The sequence below is a fragment of the Homalodisca vitripennis genome, chromosome 2 (assembly GCF_021130785.1).
Source record: "Homalodisca vitripennis isolate AUS2020 chromosome 2, UT_GWSS_2.1, whole genome shotgun sequence".
NCBI lineage: Eukaryota > Metazoa > Arthropoda > Insecta > Hemiptera > Cicadellidae > Homalodisca > Homalodisca vitripennis.
In genome coordinates, this window is record NC_060208.1 from 162,613,976 (window position 1) to 162,635,017 (window position 21,042).

Below are 21,042 nucleotides of genomic sequence, written 5' to 3' on the forward strand. Positions count from 1 at the left end.
GTAAAGGTTCTTTTGGGACTATGTACAAAGAACGTTTTACTCAGCTAGGGACTATGTACAAATAGAGTTTTAATCAGCTAAAAAAATGATTATTTAATAATGAAAACATAATTGTGTCATTAAATTCTAAATCCTGTTGCAACTTTAAAACGACCTGGTTGCACACTGTTTAATAGGAAATGACAAAATAGTAACACATAAACATATTAATAAAATATTACTTAAAACATTATTGTATTTTATTATTATTTTTAATATACTCTTAGAACATTATACACATATTATTGGAGTTGTATTGAGTCAATTGCTGCAGTAACAAAAAATATCCAATACTTAATTCATCAAAGTGATGTAATTTTACTAGAAGATTCAAGTGGACTACAAATCATAAGCAAAATATACAGCATGATAGTACTACCTGAAAATCACCTCACACAAATAGCTTTAGCACTAAAAATTTCAGTTTCACAATCTCCGTACGGTTGTAAATTCTATTCTCTTGCATGGTCAAAGCCAACACCCAAGTTTATAAAAAGGTAATCAATGTAACACTAACAGTAGCAGTTACATGTTTTCTGGATGGCAAGCCATTAACCCTAGAACTGGTCATTGATTTTTCCTGTGCTGGCAGGCTTATTTTGGCTGATTTGTAAAAGTTTTTTAATCTACTTTGTTGTTTTTACTCAAAAATATATTTGTTAATAAATAATTAGTAAGGAATTGTAAAACATGTAATAAGAATAAAATAATAGTATGCTAAAACTAAAAAAAACAAGACTTTTATTGGCCAATAAAAATAGAGTTTTACGTATTACCTCAGCATTATTCATAATAAAAGTATGACATGTTAATGTTTTACTGGAAAAGTCATTTATATTTATTAATTATTACTAATTTTTCTAACCCCGAGTCTGTATTTGGTGATGCGTAACCAGATATATCATTCTGACTCGGATTCACATAGCAGTATTTGTGATGTAACCTTTGAAATTGCTGGATTGTAATGTAATTTTTTAATACCAATGTTTACTGGCTTTGTTTGATCCTACATCTGTCACATCGGCACTTGTGTTTCGATGGTTACAGTACTGGGATCTGTTGCATTTTCACCTAAAAATTTTACCGCAACACATAAATAATAAATGATTCATAGGGAAAGTTTCTTCCTCATATTTACAAAATTAATCATTTATATCTCTATATTCCTTATGAAATTGAGCAACTTTTGTATATTTTGGATTTTTTTCAAAACATTTATGATACTAGAATAATGCTAGAAAGAAAAATGTTTATGTAAAATTTTAAAACAAGATTTATTGTTGCGTAAACAATTTTTTTAAGTTCATATTTATTATTTTATTCAACATCATCCTAATCCACATTTCCTGAGAAATTCTATGTGTAACAATGTATAATGGGAACTAATCATGTACGTGTGGCGATTTAAAATAAGTGAGCTTGTAAAGTACTGAAAATTGGGAGACCATTTTGAACATTTAACATTGCACAGATCTAGGGTTAACTTTTTTTTCTATAAATTTAAAAATATTTAACAGCATATAAACTAATTGTTAGTTCCACCTAATTCACTAAGAGAGTTGTAAAACCACCACAGCGATATGTCTTGGGATCTCTGGGTTAGAAAGGTCGTTTTTACAAAAACACTAAGTGAGGTTCAAATCTCAAAGTGTTTGAGAAGTTGTGAAGAATGCCAAAAAGTTTGTGGTACATGACCTGAAACAAAGAGCCAGGATCAAGAGTAAAAATGGTGATTTTTATCTCAATGAATGTGACCATGAGTTGAATGAAGAGAGGACTCATTATAGCTCCGTCTCTGTAAATAAAGACCTTTTCATGACATCAGATATACAAATATTGTTTTATAGAAGTAGATGAAATCATAACCTATTTTAGAGTTCTTTTCCATATAGTTTAATTACTGTATTTTAAATAACCTAGTCATATAAATATAATATGTCAAAAGATATATTTTTAATTAGTTTGAATACTCCAATAATTTTGTTGATCATAGCACCAGAAATTCTTTTGTAAATTTTAAGTTCAGTAGTTGGAAATGCCCAGTGTCTTGAGAAAGTAAACTTTCCATCCTTTAAACTTGAGTGGACCACAGGTGAGGATGGACGAATTGTCCTTAGTTATGCTGCCTCTTCAAAATAAATGTTTAGACTTCCTGTAGGAAACCTTTTATTTACATGGTTATTTGACATTTCCAACGAGAAGATGGAATGTCTACTTATTTAAACTTAAGGAGAAAACTCTTCTCTCTAGCTACTCTTCTAGAAGCTTAGCAACCAATTACTAGTATAAAATTTAAATATAGGTCTACACAGAGGAAAGACATTTTGAAAATACATTAATATCCTTGGCAAAATTACAATACAAAAAGTATTTTATAATTTGTCTTATTCAGTTTCCATGGACATTCTGTTTGTTTAGAAGAAGAATATGGCTTTTGGATTGCGCAAAAGAGTAGAATGGAGTACAAATCTTATTATAATTGATTACATACTTAGTGTAAAACACATTAATGAATATGTATACCATTTTTGACTCAAATATGTTTTAAGTGGACAAACTGTTTGATCTCTTACAGAACTTGCAGCCCTATAATTAGTATATTTGACAGATTGAAAAACTCAGGTCATGGTATTCTTTAAGGAACTAGATGTGGGACCAAAATTTATTGAAAACTGTGCTTTAAAAGAACCAAATTGTACATAAAATGATGAAAATTCAATGTTACTAGCAAAAAATTATGTTTATATGAAAACACAAAACTTCCTATAAAAATACCTTTTTGTAATAAAGTTTAATTTTTTATTATTTTTATTATTGATTTTGGTGTTATCTTTATTTTGTTATTTTTCAAATATAATTTTAATGTTTCTTTAATTTGACAAACTCACTAAAATTTAGATTTTTAATTCACGGTTTGCCAAGTGCTTCTGACAACTTAATTAAATTTCACTGAAATCTATATACAGTTTAAATTTTTCACCTACTACTTATTTGCGTGTACATAATAATGCTATTGATAGTACATCTGGAGCCTGTGATATTCTCACTTGTTACTGTTTCATGCTGCGGACCACATGTCGCCCAAATGGTATGTCTTTCCGTACGTTGCCATTCGTTACTTATAAAGTAAGAACACTCACTATCTACTGTTTGTGTGGTGTATGCATGATTCAAGTCTGGTTAGGACTTGCTTCCCCCTATTGTCATCATTAATACAAATTTGCGTAAAGAAATTAATGTCAGCTAGGGCTAGCTTCTAAAACTTATGAAAGGATAATCACCTAAATGAATTGTTCTGAGGCTCCTTAAATTTTAGTTTTTGGCTTCAAATAAAAATTAGTTATTTTAATTTGACTTGTTTTATTGACTTTTATTAATTCATTATTTCTAGTATAAATATTAAGTTTTTAATTTAATTTCAGATTTTATTATTTTTTTGTTAAATAACACCAATATTATGTTAGCTAAATCTGTAAAGAAACATAAAAAGGATGAAAAATTTTTCTGGAAATATTTTTTATTTTTATTTTATGTTTAATTATCATTTGGTTCAGTATCTGTAAGTAATGCTAAGAAATTATAATGGTCACATCTATATGAAAAAAATAAAAAGAATGAAAATATTCTTATGTAAATGTGCCTTAGTTAATTAAAAAAATTAACAGAAGTACATTTTTTCGATCTGCAATGAATTAAATATTCTCAGTTGAAAGAAATCTCTCACGAACATTTTGTAAGCAATTATAGTATCTCCACTATAATGTGGATTATGGTCACACTTCAAATCCATATAATTAAGTTTCATATGTGCATCATTTGACAAATGACAAATAACCATAAAATTATCAGATATGATGATTACTATTCTTTTAGTCCTTCGTTGTTATTAACGTAAAACAGAGAATATTGAGATGTATAATATTTACTCAAAGCATGTCCTTTGATTTTTTTGTCTGCTGTCAGAATAGTTCCTTGTAAACTGTATTCAATAGCAGAAATCATATTTTTTGTGTAAAATTAATTTTTAATAGTAAGAAATTTAAAATTTGAAAGGCTCTGATGAAAAAATGCTAAATTGCCCAAGATCTACAAAATGATTTATTTTTTAGGTGGATGAAAAACCAACATATTTTAACAATATAATTAAAGTTAAATAAACAAATGATAACATATCATTGTAACATGAGAATTCAATGCTTACAATAACGAAAATGTAAAGGACATGCTAACAAAATTATAAGCAATACAATTGGATGTCCATATTTATTACAATAATAAAAAATTACAACTGAAAATCATACTTTTAATAGAAATAAATTGTATTAAAACTTTTTATAAACTTATTTTACTGTGGCTTTATTTCTTTTTATTTCTAGGTAGATAAATTAATAAAAGTAGAAAAAAACTATATTGGAGAGAACATATTACGTTATATCATTTTGTTAGCCACAAAATTGCAAATTTTGATGAAACACGTTACAAATAATTACAAAATGATAAATACCACCAATTTATTGATTTTGTTGTGGAAAAAAAATGTCTTAAAACAATATTTTTCTATTGAAATGTATTAAAATGTTATATAAATGTTCTGGTAACTGTATTGTTTATTATAATAAATGTATATCAAACCGCAGTTATTTTTAAAGAAGAATCACAGCTCAACAGTAAACTGCTGCTTGGTTGTTTGGTTTAATATTTCTTTTAAACCTTCAAAATAATCTTCTAGTATTAGCAATAAATTATTAATATCTTACTAAGCAATTGATTATCTAAACTTTATTCAGAAGTTTTAATGATATGTCTTTGAAGAAAACTCTTTCTTATGAATTGATTATATTGACTTCGTTCCCAATCATATTTGTTAAATGGACTATATCTAAAATAAATTAGATATCCGGTCAGTAGATGATTCTGTCAGTGAGCAGCGCACATTTTATTAGTACTTTACCTGCTCTCCCCCTTATTGTGTTTTGATACTATCCTTGCACACGACAGTGAGTGCCTCATGAGGACGGGCAGAATAGGGCTAAAGAGAGGATTGGCATTTAAAAAATGTAATGTTTACATGCAGATTACGAGTGAAAGTCATTCATTATTGAGCAGTTTATAATTTTGTTTCTATTGTTAATGTTTTGGCTTGATATCTGAAAATACTGAAGCAAAAATACACATATGAGAGCAAAAATTTATATTTTTTGGTAGTAAACCTTTTATTGCTGATTAACTTAAGCTTGTCAGAAGTGAAAAATGAAGAGCATCTAATCTGCTCTTCCACCTTTAAATTTTAAAATGTACTTAAATTGAAAAATGCTGAATTGGAATTAAAGTTATATGTTTATGTTAGTTGTCAATAATGTTTTCTAGTTAATGTATAATTTATGTTTCTGTAATTAAAACTAGGAATATATATTATTAACTGTAACTCTGACATATTCAAGGTATTACAAACAGTTTAGCCATCTGTCCAAGATTTTTTTCAGATTAGTTAAGTTATAATCCGCCATTTTGCAAATATAAAAAACCGTTCAATATTTTTACGAAACTTTGCAGTTGTTTTACTAACTTGAATATTTAAAATGTTCAAATATACTTTTGATTTATTTTGTCAAATTTCAAAATGGCAAACTTTTAAACATCTTAAAGGAAATAAACTGATAAACTAAATATTTCCTTGCCTCATTTGTTCTTGAGTCTTTTTGATAAATATATTTTACTAGTTCCTAAGAATTTACATACTTTGCATCAGTGTAGTCAGAAAAAACAAGCTGGTATATTAAGTCGAAGTTGTCACATAAAGCTATTTGATACGTTCTCAAATATTATTTAAAATAATAAATATAAATGTGTTAAACTTTGTCTTCTTTTTTTCCTACTACTGAAAATATACTTGGCTGATTGAGATGAAATGTTGAAATATATAACTGTCTATTAGGTCACTTTAGTATATTTAATCATCCGTAGTTTAAATATTTTTTTTCTCAGAAAGTCTTAAAAATGTTGCTTTTGAAAAGAACTTTGAAAGTCGAAATTTTAAACGAGTCGTATAAACATACTAATGTTATATTATAGACCTATTTGTGTGTGAAAACAACTATGTTAGGAAAACATAACCGATATGAATGAATATGGTAAAATTTTGTTCAGAGTTAAATAGCTATTTTTTGCAACAATATTTATTAGACAACTTAAGTAGAGGAGTAATTATTTAATTATAATCTATTTCTTATTGGTACTGTGGTTAGCATGTCAGTTTTGTGGCATAGGTTCTGTCAGTGGAAACACTCAACATTTGATTACTCATATAAAAGATTCTTAATTGACCAATCTTGATGAGGTAAGTGGGGCCAAAGTTAGAAATCAACAATTGAAAGTTGAAGTTAAAGATGTTTTTTTTTTATTAATAAGATGACCGTCTGATACAAAAGTAAACTAAAAATTGTAAAATTACAAAAATTATTCTTTATTATATATTAACATTTATTAATAAATATATACACTTACTACCTTTAACCCATCAACTGTCAATGAGATAACTTGTATTCTTTTGTAATTTTTCTGATTTTTCATGTAACTAAAAACATTTAATAGTATTCAAATTTAGTGCCATGTATTAATATATTTTATAATTCAATATCTTTATAAAATACATTTTATGATAAAAAACAATTTTGTAATAATAGTAGGCAAAAACCTTTTATTTTATGGTGAAAACATGAAAAATTTATTTAAAACACTTTAAACTAAAAAATTTAAAACAATTACTTTAATTCATTCATTTACTTTCATTCAATACACTTTAAATTCATTATGTATTCCAGTACCCAGTAACATGTAATAATGGAATAATTATATTTTTCATGCATTTGAAATGTTTTTTTTGACATTAGTATGTCATACATTTGCCTAAAAATAGCATAACATGACCAAAAATCAAATTATGTAAGAAAAATACACTATAGGTTTCAATCTAGAAAGATTAAATTTTTTTGGTGACAAATATTACATTCAAAAAATTAGAAACAATGTCAAATTATATTTTGCTTTCCACAAATATTTTACTCCATTTTACCAAATAATAATACTGCAAATAATATTTATTTACTTGCAACAAACAATCTACCAATCACCATAACTTTCATCAATAAAAATAATTGTTTATTATATGAAGTAGCTATTTTATGGCAATGCTAGACTATCAAATTTGTTATCGTCACCAGTTGTTGAGAAGATAAAATAGAACAAAAGCAAAATTCATCAGTTCTTGGGTTAAATAAATTTACTAACAAATAGATTACGTTAAGGAGAAAGTTAAGGAGAAAAGAGTATAGTAATTAAACCTTTTTTTGTCTTCTTAAGTATACCAATTCGTGTTACATTTTATTATACTTACTAAAAGGTATAAAAGTAAGTACCTATTATTGTTTTTTTACAATAGTCAAATTAAACATATGTCCTTGTTCAACTAGGTTGAATGGTGACAATTGGTGGTTTAAGCTTTTTCTAACTGCCTAACTGTCATTTTAGTATGTTTATTCTGATTAGGTCTGTAATTTGATAGCTAATTTCTCTAGCTTGTGGACTTTGTGCTGTTTAGATGAACAAGATGAACATTCTAAGATAGAGGAGCTGCACAAAAGACGCAACTTCCTGGCCTCCTACTGCAAGCTCATCGTGTACAGTATGATGCCAACGTCATGTGCCGCAGATGTCTTCAAGCATTATGTTAAGGTGAGGTTTTGTTTTTGTTGTAAATGCACACATTTTTATGTATCAAGCATGGGTTTAGTATTATTAAGAATATGCCTGCTGTTGGTATTAGTAATGGTATTTTAAAATTATGGAATATTAAATTTTTTTGCATATTCTTGCGTTTTATATAATTTTCAATGAATTTAAGAAAGGTGGAACTACTAGGATGTACTGTTGTTATTTAGTTCCAGAACAGCTATATAAAATGTACTGGATACATAGTGTTGATAAACACCACTTACACATTTTGAATTATACTCCTTAATCGAGAAGACAAAAATACGATTTCCTAGCAAAATCATCTACTTCCAATAGTAGTAAACTTGTAGTGTCTTGGTCACTGATCCACACAGTGTCTCTAACGTCTCAATTTTAATGGTGTTGGACATTAATTAAAAACGTTTCATGCGAGTTTTGAATACAGAAGTGATCAATAAAAAAATTTGCTTAGACTAAAACAATCGAAATATGCAATATTAACTTACTATTTTTGACAGAATAGAATCTTAAGGAATATGTACCGACATTATAACAAGTATAAAATTGTGTTTTAGTCCTATAATGATTATGGGGACATAATCAAGACAACACTGGGCAAGGCCAGAGAGATCAACAAGACCAATTGTGCACGCACCATGCTGACCAGTCTGACATCACTGTTCCGGGAGCTGCAGAAGGAGGTGGGCCACCTACGCATCAATCGCCAGCTGGAGGAGTTTAGTAGTCTAAAGGTTAGAAATACAAACAAGCTAACTCTATACTATAAACTCACTTCAAAATTAGGTATAGCTCAACACACTCTGCAATTTTAATTTTTTTGCTCACCAACAAATTTTGGAGAGCCTGGACCGATGTAAACAATGTTTCTTGTCTCAATGATGACTTTGGTGACTAAATGTTATGAACGATATTGCGAGTGGTATTAAACATGACCTGTCTGCAGGAATTGGCCAAGAGGTTCGCTCTGTCATTTGGACTGGATGCTATCAAGAACCGGGAGGCCATCACAGCGCTGCATCGTGAGGGAATACTGTTTGCTGTAGAGAGAGCCGAATATGTGGAGGACCCCACTGGCCCCCCACACAATCTGGCCTTCCTGGAGATTCTCACAGAGTTTACCAACAAGCTGCTCAAGCAGGATAAACGCATCGTGTAAGCATCTTTATGTCATTTAGTAAAATCTTTACATGGCCAGCAAATAAGTTTAGCCTTTTTATAGCATTCAAATGTGTGATTTTTACATTAGAAGAGAAGTACAAGTAGCAAAATGAACTGAGAAGTGAAGCAAGATGATCATCAAAGCTGGAGGTAGGATGATAGTGTGGTAGGTTTGTCGTAGGTTGAATTGTAATTGGTCTGATACCGACAGATTTTTTTACTTCTATTGCTTCTAGTTTTCTTCTATATCACTTCAGTGTCTAGTTTTGAATAAGTAAAATAGTTTACAGGATAAACACAGAAGGAAAATCTAATAGATCAAATATAGTAGAAAATTAACAGTATAGAGTAGGAGTCTCCAAACTTATTTTTCTAAGGGCCAAAATAAAAGATATTTGTAGGCAGGTGGGTCAAAACTTTCACATGTATTTTATTGAAAGATAATGTGGTTATGGGTATGCATACTAACCACCAAGAACTGTAAGTTCAACAGTAACTGAGACAATGTACTGTGATTCTGAAGAAAACTATCAAAGATTTTCAGATAAAATACATTTATGTTGTTTTTACTAAAATTGATATTCTTTGCAATTCTGGACACACCATAAGTAAAAACTGTTATATTGAGTTACCCTTTGTCTTCTGTATGTAAGAGATATATACAGTAATCTTTGGTCAACAGTGCCATTCTATCTTGGCTTTAACTTTGACTCCCCTATTACCAAAATATATTTAAGGTTTTAATAAGAAAGCTTTGCTCTATAATTGGATTTCAAAAAAGTAAGTTTTGAGAAGTTTGTCTACAAATATAATATGTTGATAAAAAAATAAATATCTTTTCTTCTCTTGAAACCATCACTCGAAGACCTGCAACGAAAAATATAAAACCGTTGAGGTGTAACAATTTACTGATCGGCTATTATTACATCATCAATGAATGTAATTAATTAATTAACCTAGGCTTCAAAGTACATTTGAAATCCTACTTGTAAAATTGAAGAAGAATTGCATTATTGTAGCACTCCCATGGAAATGGGGTAGTTTGTGTTAGTCATGTAAACATCCCCTGAATTAATACTCTAGGTGGAACTTCTAACAATGCCTTTATGTTTTTACTTTGCTAGAAACAAAAATGGTAAAGTGGTAAAAGGAACTGTAATAGGGACAAAATAACAATATATAAAAGGCACTAGTGATCTTACAATATTTACCCCCTTTTAATTCACCCCACAATATGTGGTATGGGTGGATTTACTGCTTAACCCAGTACGGGCTCTCAGCTTTAGTCCACACTCCTTTTGTATGTTTTTTCTGTTATTGGAATACTTTAAGAGAATAATTTGACATTTTGTATTGATTTGAAATAGACTGAACTACTTGGACCGTAGACTGACAGCTGGGATGCCCTCCAGTAGAGGAGAGGATTGGCAACCGCTGCTGCTTTACAGGAACAGTCTCGTACACGGTGAGACTGACCAACCTCTTGTCACGTCCAAGCGGGCGTACTACCGCAAGAAGAAAGAAGCAGGTATGTTTCATTGTTCATTGTAGAAGCTCAGTAAAAAATGAGAAATGGGTGTGTTACAAAAAATTAAGAAAACAAGCAAGATTATGATTTTTATATAGTAAGTGAGCAGAGTAATACATACATGTAATTTTCATTTGCAACAACTTTTTTTACCGACAATAAAACGTACACTAGAGAATCAATTATTTGAAGTTGACACCAAACCTATTTTGGATGATAGAAATTTTTGATAAGACCATTAAAGCTTGAACAGCAGCATCATACAAACTCGCGTCTACACCAGGGATTGGTGTTGGCTATTCCAGCCTTAGAGTGTAATCAATTTCTAACAATAAGAATTTAGTAGCACAATAGTGTAGCATTCACTGGGTTTATTTTTTACACATAGGAAAGTTTACAAAGTAACCCACATTTATTTATGAAAACGTGACAGTGTTCTGACATGTGCACAGAAACAGTGCTACGAGTAACAACGCTATCGGGTTTCTAACACCATTAATTTATGACTTTTTAACTGTTTTTATGCACACTAAAGTACTTTGTAGTCTGACTAGTGATGGGTTTAAACTGAATCCCAACATTCGATTCTGCAGAGATCCGACATGTTATTAATTATCAGCTGATCAACAGTAAACAAATTACTGAATACCAAGATGGTATTTTTAATATGTATATTTGCCCAGCATCTGCACAGCAATAATATAAATAAATAAATAAATAATATAATAAATTTGCAGACAACAGCTGATCGGTATTACGCAAACTATCAATCGGGAGAACGTGTTTTCATTGTATTTTGTGAAAACCTGTAAAGAGATGACCTAACTAAACAAATGATCATTTTGTAAATAATACTTTGTTTGCAGTTAATATTTTCTATATTTTTTGTGTGTATTGCCGTTAGTCAGGTGTGTCTTTTTGCAGACGATTGCTGATTGGTAGTATGCAAATTATTTATCACTACAACATGTTTTTGATGTATTTTGTTCATGTACAACCGTAAATTTATAACCTAATTAACAAATTTTTGTGCTTTTAAAATAATATTTCGCTTGCAATTTTTATTTTCTCTTCCTGTTTATGCAATATCATGTGTCTGTTGCATGTATTCAGCAGCAAATCTTTGTTCTCTTCACAATTTTTTGGTTGTGTAAATATTTTCTCCATGAAATATATTATACAGTAGAACCCCTCATATCCGGCCTCGGTTTTACCGCACCTCGGTTTATCCGGCCACTTCCCGCAAGCCAATATCGAAATTTATTTACCACGGCTTGCAGACGCGCAGTTGCACGCACTAGTCTCCCACGACTCTTGCGTTATTTTGATGTATCTATTTGTTTACATTTTCCTGCGTTGTCCTCAGTTGAGCTAATAGGTTTAACCTGTAAACAGTTCGTTGATTATTTCCAGTGCGGTTAGTACAGTACAGTGTTTCGTCAAGTGCTGTGTACTGTAGGTTGGTTTATCCGGCCGAATCGTTATCCGGCCAGGGGCTCGGTCCCGTGGTGGCCGGATATGAGGGGTTCTACTGTATTAATATTTTTATCATAACTAGGGTTGGTTTACATTTTTTCAAACATTTTAGATTTAAAATATATTTAATAAGTGATAAAAATTTAAATCTATATTTTTGGCAGAGTAAAGGGATATAATGCATTAAATAACCATATTATAATCTATCAAATTAAAGTAGAAGATAGAGAATATGACTTTGTTAATATGTAGCTATTTCTCTGAACCTCAGTAAATCCCTATGCAGTAAAGTTGTTATTCTTATATTACTTTTTATATAATCAGATAGTCTCCAAAGGTTTAAGAATGACATAATTTGGATTAGTAGTGATTTTGTTTAAATCATACTTAAGTTAAAAAAAAGCTATTAGGATTTGAAATTTGAGAATCAAGAACCAATTTATTAAGATTCAGAATCAGATCGAGATTTGAAAATTCTGGATTGCCCATAACTAAGTCAGACAGTATGATTTTCGTGGTGTAGTAATAAACAATTTATAAAAAGTTTTAGTTCAGTAAAATGTGTTATTAAATGGATTTATTTCAATAAGGAAGGGATTATGTACAAAATGTAATTCCTGTAATGTGCTTTATAACCACATTCAAGAATCATGCCTGTAGTGTATTAAGTTTTTTGGGACAAGTTGTTTCTCTATAATATTTCATGGCTCACATTTTTTTTGATTTCCAAAAACTGTTAAGTTATATTTATGAACAAAAATAAATTTTTAAATATGGTATTGTTACAATTCATAAAATTGTTTTTCTCAACTTGATTTTTAAATCAAATGATCCATTATTAGTGTTGTACATAGATTCTACTAGCATTTGATATTGTATAAGGAAATTTATTAAAGGAAAACATTCCACTTTACTCACAATTCCTGAACCAAAGCTTGATTTTGGAGTAGGTTGTCACCAGTGATAGAGCTGCACTGAAGTTTGTGCTAAATAGTTTTGGTTTTCAATTAAAGTTTTATAATTTGGGTGCATAGCTTGTGTACTTTATGCCAGTGTTGAGTGCACTGTTTACTGTTTCAGATGATGAAATGGACGAGATAGATGATATGTCAGACCAGGAATTCAGTATGGGGTGAGTATCTCAGTGACTACAGAGTTACTACTGATGTATTCTCCATAAACATTAGAACTAATTTGTTGAAGTGTAAAATTGTTCAGTATGGGGTGAGTATCTCAGTTACTACAGAGTTACTACTGATGTATTCTCCATAAACATTAGAACTAATTTGTTGAAGTGTAAAATTGTTCAGTATGGGGTGAGTATCTCAGTTACTACAGAGTTACTACTGACGTATTCTCCATAAACATTAGAACTAATTTGTTGAAGTGTAAAATTGTTCAGTATATGGAGTGAGTATCTCAGTTACTACAGAGTTACTACTGATGTATTCTCCATAAACATTAGAACTAATTTGTTGAAGTGTAAAATTGTTCAGTATGGGGTGAGTATCTCAGTTACTACAGAGTTACTACTGACATATTCTCCATAAACATTAGAACTAATTTGTTGAAGTGTAAAATTGTTCAGAATATTTAATGGTTCGAAATTTATATCTGTAGAATGTAGTCGTGGTTGTTAAAAGTTTCAATTTGATTTTTAATGTGTTTAATAATTAGGCAGCCACAGATATTACCAAACAGATCCCAATGATTTGCTAAGCACAAAACTGTTAAATAAAACAAGAAATAAGAAATGAGTGCATATATTTTGAGCATTGTTTGGGTTTTAAATAGGCTTTGTTATCCAATCAATATAAATGTCACATGTTCTAAACCCAACTGAATCTGGAAATCTACCCATAGGTAATTTTATTCCTCAAAAACAAACATCTGGAAATTAAAGTACCTCATCCCAAAGTGAATGTGGGAGCTGAAACTTCTTAATTTTGACAGACGGGACAAGACACAAGACACTACCTTGGCCTTACACTACCTGCTTTATCTAAATTATAGCAACTAAGTAATGTTTGTTAGGAAAAGCCTAAGAGTTTACATATTGGCTTTCAATCTTGGTGCTAAGTTATAGGGGTATGATCCATAAAACAACACGCATCCATAATATACTGTAGATCATGGAGGAAAAAGAGAGACATCATTGTGAATTATTTGAGACTCATTATTTTGCTATTGGATTAGCTTTCATGCAAAATTAACTTCTTTGATAAACTAATACAAAATCAGTTTTATATTTTAGGAAAACTATTGTAAAAATATGTTTTGGAAATTTTTAAAAACATTTTGTATCAGTAGACAATAGTACATAAATAGTGGGATAAAAGTATTATTTATTACCAAGAGAATGTTTTTTCTAGTTGTATTTTACAAAATACAAAGTAAGTGTTGTGTTTCACCATTAATGTTTTTTTATGGTATTTAAGAAAGTAATGGTATTATGTTCAAATACATACTACAAACGTCACATATTACAAATAAGAATTAATCCTAGGCACGAAAAGGATTAATAATAAATTGTCAAATAGATTTTCACAATTCACTGGTTAACCAGTTTTACTTGTTTTCCAGACACCTGCCGCCGCTACTGGAAGACAGTACAAAACCCACAAAGAAGCGAAGGAGAGGACCAATGCCAAGGTGATATTATAATGCTTATGGTTGAATATCTTGAACATTGATGATGGCACTTTTCAATCCCCATATTGTCTAAAATTATTAGTACTAGATAATTGTGAGAAACATCAAAATTGTAATTAAACGTTACCTTCTGCTTCCATAATATATATAAATTTTGAAATTCAATAATTTTTTGGTTCTGGTGAGACTAATAATATATTAGTACAGTGTTTATTTTGTACAAATTTTTTGTGTATTTGTAAATATATTAATTCAATAACGAAATGAGTAAGTAGTTAAATTTAAGGATGAGCAAATAAAATACTTGGGTTTTCTGATCAACAAAATCCTGCTTTAAATTTGACTCTAATAGTTTTTGATCCAGCAAAACTTACAGGTCTTATTGTGGGTGTAAAATATAGTATTGCAAATGTTTGTACCTTATCATGTTTTATCATAGTTTGTTTTTATCTATTAATGGCTCTGTGTGTGACCAATCATCTGTGTTTCAGTTAGTTACATATCTATTTTGTTAAAAAAAACACCATATATATTACTGTTTATATCATGTAAAGCTTACCTTGGTTAGTTCTACAATTGTGTATTCCATGTTTATGAAGAAGAGTATTTTGTTCACTCTTTTTCGAATTGCACGTGTTTTTGGACCTGCTAATATTTATACCAGCACAAGCTGTTCTTGTTCATACCATCTTAAGTTTTGCCTTTTAGAGTTACACATTTATTTTTTACCATTATTGTTACCTTTTTGAGTAGCATGTTGGATTATAACTTACAGTAATTTTTATGGCACATAAAATGTTATGTTTTGTTCACACTGCCACTTGTTTTTAACTTTTATATTTACACTTATTTCTGCATTTGAGAACAATAAAGTTGCTGAGGTTAGTTCGAAGTTATTAGGATTATCAACCAGGAGGAAGTCGGGAGTTTTAAAATGGTTTATCTGGCCCATCCTGGCTGGGGGGAAAGATTAATTTAAGCATTGCAGTACAGGTCTGGGCCAAAAGATTAATGAGAATGAGGAAAGATGTCAGAAAGTTTGATATTCTTATTCAAAGGTTCAAGCATCTAATCCTGGACAGATCCAAAAATGTCTGGTAATACAGTACGCGCGCTGAAGGTTCGGCCCTGTCGTTGCCCTACTAACGAAATAAAAACATTGACTCTCCAATGATCCGTCACGGACGGCAATGTTTAATTCTCGCTCGACAATCAACTTATGGTTAGACCAACGTCCTGTACAAATAAAATTCTGAAACTTCGCAGATCTGTTTTCCTGTTTATGCCAATGCTAATGGATGTATTAAGTTTCAATGTCTTATTACTTTTCTTCAATAAAATATATTTTAAAATTAACTGTGCCAAAATTGTAATACAAAAAAGTTTGTATGTGAGGATTTTTTTTATTATTTGGTCAGGAAACTTTCACCAGCAGGAAAGTTTTTCTGAATGAACTGAAGTTATTTTTAGATTTAACTTTTTTCAGATACATAGTTTAGGTTAGCCGTAACTTAGTCTGAAGTGGAATGTATCACCGACACCGCTGCCCTACAGTTTATGGTCCATTCACGTAAATGCAACACGGCAATACCATTTGAAAGTTTAACATTGAATCACTTTGCAATAGTTTATTTCTGAAAAAAAAAAAACACTTTAAGCCATAGTGGTGATCTGTGATAACTAAAAGTTTTAAACTAATTATGTTTTCAATTATGTTGAATTTCATTGTATTATATTCAAATAGAAAGGGTTTTGGGGTGTATTGTTTATAAACTAATTTTATGACAGATGAATGAATACGAAACACTGTTGTATAAAGAATCCTGTTTATGAAAAACTTAATTATTAATTATGTGGCATGACAATAAATTATTTTTTTAGCATTTCTACGAATACACTATACATAGAGGCATTGGTTATATATGGATTAAACCGTATTACATTAGAGCATTCAATTAAAAATTCGAATACTACCTTAGCAATACATTGTATATTAATTGACTTTCTGACAGATAAGAAATAAAATGTCATAAATCTATTAGTGATTAAAAATCGTAAAATTACTAAACGTCTAACAATACAAATTAAGAATTTAAATTCTCAACGCATAAATGTAGAATCCGTTATTTTAAAATCGGCGTGGTGAACAGTATTTTCCCTAGATTTTACTTTGTTTACAAAGCTATTCTTACCTATAACAGAGTTGCCAATGGCGAGTTATTTCCATCCTCACCACCCGTTTCCGATTCTTCGCTGGCATTCTGTTCACTGTTGCTGCCGTTAGATGAGTCATTCAAACTAATAATAAATCTCTCTGTTGTGTCATCAATTAAATGTTCCTTTTTATAATATTCATCTTCAAATTTTACAACTTTCTTCTTTTGTTATTGAGTCTATCTTCTCTTTGCGTAACGCTATGGTATTTTTAATGTTATTTACAACATTTTTTTGACCTACATAATTTTTTATTATTCCCCAAATATTCTCAATCGGATTTAGATCTGGATGGTACGGAGGAAGGCGAATAACGCTGTGTCCGTGGTTTTCTAACAAATCGTCAAATGCAAATCTTTTAAATAGATCCTTATGTTGTTTTACCAAACTGTACAATTCGGGCTTAAGTGACATTGTATCAAACTGCAGTCCATGATCTTGTAGCCACTTGATCATTTCTGCTTTTTTGAACCTGAATTAGGTGCTTTATTAACTTGGACGTTATGATAGGCGGCATTATCAATAATTATTAGAGAGTTAACTGGTAAGTTTGGAATGAGCTGAGTTCTTGTCCATGTCATGAAGTTCGCATGGTTCATCTGATCATGATAATCTCCTTCGCTCGTTCCCGCTTTCCAGATTAAGCAAGCACCAAGAATAAACCCCATTTCACCCCCTGCGTGCAGTATTATGGCCCTCTCGCCTTTACTTATTTTCTTTTTAAAACCTTGAAGGCTGCGCCCATCCCTTTTCAGTCACATGAGATGATAGATAATATATACGATTCATCAATGTAAACAATAGGAGAGTTCTATGATCACGCTTGTTTTATACTTCGTAAATAGTTTATACGTTTCATTCTTATGTCACTAGCTTCAATCAAAATTTGCCTATTATTTTCAATTTTTTCCACCGAAATCCTAATGATGCTAATATTTTTCTGAGGCTAGTCAAACCCCCTTCATAGTTAATTTTTTCATTCAGCTTGTTTTTTAACAATTGAAGAGTTGGCAGGCAACTATCAGTTTTATAAAATTCATGGACGGTTCTTCGAACAACACATTTATCAAAGTCGTCTAGTTCTACTATTTTCTTTTGTATTTTTAGGGGTTGTGAACGAACACTCCCCTTCAGTGGAAGAATCCATAATTTGTTTTTAACGGCGAATCTCCTTAATCAGTGCCTTTGAAACACCACAAGCCGCGGCAGTTCTTTCTAAACTTTTTATTTATATTCGTTCATCATTAGATAGTTTCAACTCATTTGCCATGAACTCATTAACCCTCCATATAATTTCTCGAGCCTGGCTTCTCGTAGTTTTTCCTCGAGCCACTTTGGAAATGTATTTGGTGGGCCATTATACCGACTGAGATGATGAATCAAAACAAAACTACTAAAACTTGTAATATAACCTTAATAGCAAGGATAATATTAAATAATTTGTAACGCCCTACAACTACCAAAATTCACTAACATCACTACTAACTAAACTAATGAATTGTGTATAACGCACTTAAACCATTTGTCCACTTCTAACAACAGTGAATACTCGACTGTGAGGGAGAACAGGGACAATAAATATTCAGACTGCAGCGGGCCAAACATTGGCGGATGTCTACAGAACAGTTGTTATATCGGGCAATCCACCCATCCCCCGCCACAGTCCGCTCGGTTGACTCGGAGCCGAACCTTCAGCGCGCGTACTGTACCAAGATTGTCTAAATTAGTTGTATAGAATTTAACTCATGAGGCAAGAATCAAAAGAACACCATCCAGTATGATGATTCAGTAATTATGCAAACAGCTGAATCATCATATTTTTTTCAAAGAAATTCATGAAATCAATTGCAGATCAAATTCCAGTAAGTATCAAAGTGATTTAAAGAAAATTATTTACCCTTGTATGCACAATTATCTGCTGTGATTTTTAAATTTTGGTTGTTTCTAGAAATGCAAAACATTAATATAACAACAATTAAACCTTAGGTTTGCATATAAGTATTTTTCAACATAACCTACTAATCTTGTAACACTCAACATTATGCTTCTACCTACTATAAACAGTATTAATACTTTTACTTTATGATATTGTCAGTTTTCACCAATAAGATGTTAATTATTTAATAGAAGGGTCAATCCACAATGATTTCTCTATTTTTTAAATGCCTGGCTTTTTCTAATTTCATAGTTCAGGTAACACTTTCCTTCAATAATCACCCCTAGACAGCTCTTGAAATAGATGAACTTAGTTTTATACAGAGTTGTTTAGATGGGGTTTAGGAGGTAGATAACACATATGAGGGTGTAGGAAGAGATATTAATTATACTCATTAACAACCTATTACCATTTAAAGTTAAATGTTTAGATGTAAATGTGAATATAGTATTTTACAACGTAACAGCTGAATGCTGTAGTTGACTGCTGGGAAGACTGGTTAAAGATATCAAAAATTAAAACTGTTTTTCTGCAAACTAACAACTGTCTGTGTTGTTTTCCAGACTGGACTTTGCGGGTGTGCTGAAGGATGCCGACTCTGAGGAGCAGCATCACCACATGACAATTACATCGTCACGGCCCCAGCGCCAGTGCGCTCGATTCGCCTTCAGCTATGTGGAGCGTGATGATGATGAAGAGAGCATCATAATGTAAACATAAATATGACTCAATCGATCCATTCAAGTTTTGAGAATTGATCTAAAACATTAATTGTGTCCATACTGTGAAGATTATCTTTGTATAATAAGTATCTTTGAATAGTTCAAGTGAAAGAAAAACCTTGTTTTTATGTTACAACTCTTGTAGTTTTGGTATTTATATGTTATCCATTGTACTTAGTTATTTTACATCTTGAGTGCCTTAGTACTAACAACTGACATTCCGAATAATTGGAAATGAGTAGAACAGTGTGTTAGGACTGTTTGTACAATGGAAGTTAAAAGTTGGTTTTATTCTCCAACAAAAAACAGTTGATTGTATTTTATTTTGAATTTAAAATACGAATACAATCTTTAATGCACATTAAAGTAATGTACTATATTTTTCTATAAAATGAGTAGAAACAAAGAAGGAATAAGGACATTTTTCTGTTAATATTGATTTTGAATTTAATGTTTACAATAGATATTTAAAAATAAAAAAAACAAATATCTACACGTTGCTAATAAAATTTGGTAAGTTTAAGTGTATGAAAAGAATTATGATATTCAGCCTACTTCATTGAGTACTTATATAGGGCATACCTAGCTGCTTACTTAACCTCCTTAGTTCTACAGTTGACACACAGTGAGAGGTCTAGTAGCACAACACACTGAACACTGAGCTGATGAGGTTAAAAAGGTCAGAAAAGTTACCTTTTACAGAGTAATTAGAATTTCATGTTTATATGAATATTAACAGTTTTATTGGTAGAAAACACCAACAATTTTCTACTACATATCCATTTTTTAGCTTATAAACATTTAATAGTAATTGTAATTCTACTTAATATTAACAGAAAAATCACATTCTAAACTGTAATTCATGGCTTTCTCAATAATTGTCAACTATTTTAATTTACTTAGTGTAGATTTTGTTGATTCCATTCAACAATAAATAACTAGAACTTTAAGGTTTTTTACAATGTTTGTGAAATGTATTAAAATAAGTTACTTGTTTTGTTGTAATAAATTGTAAATAATAATTTTAATATAAACATATTTTTATTGAAATTGTTTATATAGACTTATTTATCCCCAGTATTGTGTACTATGTATGATTTATGAGAATATTAATATATTTGTTTGAAGATTTCTGCCTTTTTGGAGTGGTTATACTTGGCATATATGGTTTTATTATTATTAATCTTTATCAAGTGAAGGACGTGTGTAGAAATCATGCAGTGTGTAAAACTAACAATAACTGTAGAAGCAAATTAAAAATTAACCCTTGTAGCTCAAGTTGAATGTATGTAATTGTCCTCTCAGCTCAGAGTGCCACTATGGGTGCCCATAAGTGTTCTATCTTATAGGTAGGAGTTTTATGACCATGTCCTGTACCATCTTGTCCAGGCCACTCATAATCACCCAACCTTGCCGTTTTGTCCGTTCAGCTCATCAGGCCACTATATGTGGCCCACGGTATTGCACAGTTATAACAATCAATCTTTATCCAGTTGTGGCTGGAAAGTGCTGCAATCTCTCACCCAAATAAGTAACTGAATGAATATTTCTCTATTTGCATTATA

The 21,042-nt window shown here is 30.6% G+C and overlaps 1 protein-coding gene across 1 annotated transcript; it reads left to right on the forward strand.

Moving 5' to 3' along the window:
• The first annotated feature begins 231 nt into the window (after positions 1–231).
• Positions 232–20,606, forward strand: LOC124354956 (cohesin subunit SA-1-like). Its single transcript, XM_046805784.1, has 8 exons — positions 232–3,127; positions 7,637–7,770; positions 8,346–8,522; positions 8,735–8,943; positions 10,317–10,477; positions 13,034–13,085; positions 14,537–14,605; positions 19,319–20,606. Exons 1-8 carry the CDS (start codon positions 3,100–3,102, stop codon positions 19,467–19,469), a joined length of 981 nt encoding a protein of 326 aa, XP_046661740.1. The 5' UTR covers positions 232–3,099; the 3' UTR covers positions 19,470–20,606.
• Positions 20,607–21,042: the final 436 nt, after the last annotated feature.

What these genes read in the sequence shown, in the direction of transcription:
- LOC124354956 (XM_046805784.1), top strand. Translation starts at nt 3,100, where the DNA reads ATGCTGCGGACCACATGTCGCCCAAATG. An exon ending in GACCACATGTCGCCCAAATG is followed by an intron (nt 3,128 to 7,636) that starts GTATGTCTTTCC and finishes TGTGCTGTTTAG; the next exon opens with ATGAACAAGATGAACATTCT. An exon ending in CCGCAAGAAGAAAGAAGCAG is followed by an intron (nt 10,478 to 13,033) that starts GTATGTTTCATT and finishes TTACTGTTTCAG; the next exon opens with ATGATGAAATGGACGAGATA.